This window comes from Etheostoma spectabile, chromosome 5, assembly GCF_008692095.1.
Source record: "Etheostoma spectabile isolate EspeVRDwgs_2016 chromosome 5, UIUC_Espe_1.0, whole genome shotgun sequence".
Lineage (NCBI taxonomy): Eukaryota > Metazoa > Chordata > Actinopteri > Perciformes > Percidae > Etheostoma > Etheostoma spectabile.
In genome coordinates, this window is record NC_045737.1 from 33,803,524 (window position 1) to 33,808,752 (window position 5,229).

General features: G+C 41.3%; 1 protein-coding gene across 1 annotated transcript in view; it reads right to left on the bottom strand.

Moving 5' to 3' along the window:
• Positions 1-5,229, bottom strand: part of man1a2 (mannosidase, alpha, class 1A, member 2) — a 151,946-nt gene that overhangs the window by 100,728 nt on the left and 45,989 nt on the right. Inside the window, exon 4 of the mRNA XM_032515891.1 lies at positions 1,854-1,950. Within this exon, the coding sequence (XP_032371782.1) occupies positions 1,854-1,950 (97 nt within the window). The remainder of the gene's footprint in view (positions 1-1,853; positions 1,951-5,229) is intronic.

Here is a 5,229-nt window from a genome sequence, read left to right on the forward strand (position 1 = left end):
CACACACACACACACACACACACACACACACACACACACACACACACACAGCAACATCTTCACACGCATAAATTCACACTAAGCAAACATCAATATAGAATTTTGAGTCTGCACACTAATGCTCCCATGAATATGTATTTAAATACCACCAAGTAACCAGGTAAATAAATATTTTCATGGTAGCATTATCTAGTGTGTCAACTCTATTTTTTTTGTCTTTTACACGTTCTTCTGTCCAGCAGCTAGTAATTATCGTCTGGATGTGCATCCTTTTGTAAACCTTTTTGCAATATAGGATTCTGGGCATCTACATCAACACTGATTATTCAGAATTTGAATTATTGATAACAAATGCATCTATTGATACAAATACAGTATACTGATAATAACTAAATTCAAGTGGGTAAGAATATACAAAGGCAAAAGCACACAGCTATTTTATCCAGCTATTGCTCACCATAAAATGCGTTTGTTAATATTAATTTATAAAACTGGGAATCTGGACTGTAGATCTCGGAATTTTTTTTACACAGTCTTTATTCACTGTGACAGCTACAACACCACAGAAAAAGACATGCTATCGCTTGGCAAGAGAGAGAGGTGTAGTAGCAGAGCAGGCCAAGGAGACGGCATGGGGAACAAGGGTTGAAAAATAAAAGGCTGCTGTTCTGGTATTGGTAGCGTTGACACCAGATAAAATACTAGGAAAATGCCAGTGGTGTATTGTAGTGTGGTGGGAGCTGTTCACCAGTGCCACTGTGAACTGAAGCAGGAGAATAAAAACGTGCAGGTTTCCAGACTGAGCTGCAGGGCGAAATCAAATCGCCAGAGTGGGCGGGGTTTACCCAGTTTAAGAAACACAGCTCCATAGCACTACCTGAGGTCTAAAACTCCAAAGGGAACCTTTAACCTGTTTGTGTTTGACTTATATTGTCTATGCTTATGGCATGTTTTTGGTGTGCAAATACCAGTGTCTTTTTTCACACTACATACAGTAAGGATGTCCCCAAATCAGATATGCAAAAGTACGTTAAATATTCCTGCCTTGCTCTGTGTTCAGCCGCAGCTAAAAAAGTACAGTGATTTGACTGCCAAAATTAAGTTCAAATTTGGTACTTCTCGACTAATGATTCAAATTATTGAAGTTTTGAGAACAGCCTTGGTCTACACTCACTTTAAACTAAGTTATATGATATTCAGAGTCAGTTAGGGCCAATTTAATTTGATAATTTGTGTGTTAAAATGTTTTTTCTTGCAAATTCTCCTTGTCGTGTGACCTGTGTTATCATAGATGGCAGCTGCAGAGGCGGATGCCAAAAAAACAGCCATCAAAACACAGCTGACGAGAGCCTGAACCAGACTGACCAGTCTGTGGGAAAAATGATCACTGCCAATGGCAACGTTTTTCTCTCTTCAAACAGGAATTTCCCTAATGACTGGACCTTGACAAAGACCTCACCAACTGTTTGTGCTTCCACTGTCTAATTCTAAAAACTAACATTTTAACATTTAACTGCGTAAGGGCTTGTAAAATATTACCAGTACTTCAAAAACATTTTTCTTATATCTGGCATTTCAGTGGCGCGTGTTATCTGCTTGTGGTTTCCATGATCTTGTGCTTCTGTTCACACTCTTCCCAAAGTGATATGCATCCTGCCGGCAGCATTATCACATACCCTTGTCCACAAGTGAAAAGGCAGGGCGTATGTTTGAGAGTGTGTATATGTGTCTGAGTGTGAGAAAGACGGAGTGTGGGTGCAATCATGCATGCATCCATGTGTGATTTACAACTGTGACAGCCAACTGCAAATGGGCATAGAAAGCAGTGGGAGAGAGGGGTGTGTCCGGCTTACCAAAGATATTTGTGGAATGTCCTTTTTTGGCGAGGGGCTTCAGCTCGTTATGACCCCAGCCATACTGTCTGTAGCTGTCCCATGCATGCTTCATCATCTGGAAAAAAACAAAAATGTCGACAAAGAAGCACATTAGAAGATGTGAAGTTGCCTGACTTGGCGAAGCAAGAGTGCAATGTCACAGCCACAAATCCTGCAGGTCACATGATTGTAACTCCAGATAATGACTTGGTAAAGATGGCTGGATAATGAGGTTTCAAATTTGCATCACAAAGCCAGTTTTTTTTTTTTTTTTACCTTTATTTAACCAGGAAAATCCCATTGAGATTACTAATCTCTTTTTCAAGGGAGTCCTGGCCAAGACAGCGGCACAGATCACAACAACAATTCCATACATTACAGACAATTTCATAACAATTTCATAAAACTATTTAAAACATTTACAGACCATAGATTTAATTTCCAAACCTTTGAGCAAGAGTTTAAACTGACCAATTGCAACCACTTCCTTCAATTTCCAGAACTTTTGTAAATTGTTCCATGTTGTGGGGGCAGAATAGTGAAAGGCCACCTTACAAACTTCTGTGCGGACACTTGGTACAGACAGCAGCAGTAAGTCTTGTGAGCGTAAAGAATACAGTTACAGTTGGTTAAGGCACCAGCAGAAACATAGTTTCACATAGTTCTCAATCATGTTAAGTAGTAAAATAAGTGAGTTTGTGATTGCAGGTTCTTGCCAAATAACCCCAACAATACTTATAGGCATAATCATTACTCTTGCTGGTGCAAAATAAAAAAGACCTCTTTTGTATAAGATAACATTTTATTTAACTTTTATCCAAAGCGACTTCCAAGAAGTGCAAAAAAAAAGTAGTTTTGCTTCCAACAGGCCAAACTATGTATGTTGTAAGTACACACAACACACACACACACACACACACCACACACCACCACACACACACACACACACACACACACACACACACACACACACACACACACACACACACACACACACACACACACACACACACACACAACACACACACCACACACACACACCCACACACACACACACACACACACACACACACACACACACACACACACACTCTTAATTAAGGTGCTGTCGGAAGAGATGCGTTTTTAGCCGGCAGTGGAAGAGTTAGGAGCCAGGACAGCCGACAGCCAGGATTTCGTTGAGTGATTAAAAAAAACAATTATTTAGATGTAGGCCTTTGCTTTCTATCGAATCGTAGATTCACTGGCATATCAGGGATGAGCTATTAATTATTAAATTATTCAATAAACTGCTAGATGTCTTGCATATTCATGATAATGACTAATAAAAGTAATGGTTTTAAAGACTTTACAGACTTTATTCTGGAAAATGATGCCGCTTAACCAAAGCTTGCCACGTTTCCCACAGCGTGATGTAAAGTCTGCCTTATAAACTAAACAGCAGGTCCCTCGACAAATACACAAACGTAGGTATGAGCGTAAACCCATTTAGCACAAAAAGTAAATCTTTAAAAGCTCCCTCTTTGTATTTTGTTTCAGTGCATTACTTTCTCCGTATTTGTAGACATTTGTCTACCAGATAGAATTCTTTTTTTTATTTCTTACGAGGCTAAAAGAGATTGGCTCGGGGAGGATGAGGATAAAGTAAAGAGCACGAGATTGTGAGATGAGCCCTGACATGGAGGCTGATGCTGAGAGGAGGCGCTCCAGGGCAAACAGAGAAGATGACACAGCCAGGGAAGTAAAGAGGGCCAGCTTTTACTGAAGCACTGCTGCGTTCTTTCTAACCTTTCTTCCACCTCCATAGACCTTACTCAAGAGGCATTTACCACCTTCGGAAAAGTACATTTCCTGTCTACTGTACGTGGTTGTGTCCGTCACTGTCTGGTTCCACGGACATTTGATGATTTCTCTCTCTGTATTGTCGGTCAACCCGGCAGCTTTCCTATCCGTCCATCTGCCTGCCCCTCTTACTCTACATGCCTGTCAGCTTGTCACATCATTTCTAACATAGCCTTGATGATGATGATGACTAAGTTGGCACTGATGGCCTGCATGCCACAGCACACAGTTGTTCATATTGTTTTATTAAAGCTTCATTGTTATCACATACTTTATGTAAAAATATTTCCTTAAATTGGGGTCTGATATTGTGGGGTTGTCACTAACCTTCTCAAAAGGGAACACAAATCATGATAAATGAGTAAATGGCAAAAAAAGCAAAGGGCTACATACACAAATATGAACAGTTTTGCAATTACTCAAAAGAATTCACAACTAGAGCAGTATTTAGAAGGTGATTGGACTCTATTAAGATTGAAGGAACCTGCAGACAGACAGTGTGTGGTAATGAAGCAGAGCATCTCTGTAGCAGCAAAGCTCAGTGTGTTTGTGCATCCGTTCCTGTGTAACTTTTTAGATTCTGCAGTATGGTGAGAGATCCCTAAGAGCTCAGTATAAGATAAATGATGTGTGTGCTGCACCAGGCAGGATAATAGAAACCAAACAAGCTATCAGAAACACAAAAACACAGCTGGTGCACTGTAACGCATACCAGGAAGTTGCCCATCAGCCACCTTGTATTTCTCTCTTACCAGCATGTCTGCCTGCCTAACTGCTTGCCTCTTTATGCCACTTTGTGAGGATGAGTATCCAAATCCTCCATCTCTCTCTCCTTGGAGCAGGCAGGCAGCCAAGCTAATAAAGACCAGGGCCAGGAGCTTCATTGTGTTCTTGGCCTCATGGCTTTCCATGACGCACTCCATGCACACACAAAGGATTTTAAATCAAATTAATACACACTGTGACATAGACACTAGTGTGTTAGCTGGCTCCCTGTGATCTGTGTTGATTGGTTCCTTAATCAAATTTTGATTGGCCCATATGCCAAGGACGAGCGCAACAGTGCAGGGTGCTCGACAAAGTTGACAAACCGCTTATTTAAAAAGGACCTTGGAATACTAACTGGGCATTAAACTACAACATTTTGTGATCGATTCTGACAGCTTCCTCTTGCCATTACAGCATCTTGGGAGCCACAGGGAAAGGACGGGCAAAATTGGTTAAGATTGCCTGAAGAGGCTGGTTAATTCCACAAATAGAACTGAGTCACCGGCAATGATTGCAACACTGGCTGCAGAGTAGTGATATATTGATTTTATCGGCCGGCCAATATATCGGGCCAATATTTGCGTTTTTACGTGGATCGGCATTGGCCGATACGCGGCTGCTGCGTTTGCCGAAAGTATTTTCCCGGCATTACTAAAAAAAAACAGCGGTCCACAGGCAGTCCTGTGTTGCTGGAGAAGCTGCAGTTCACGTGTAGACCATGCACTGCCCCTCCACCACTAGCACC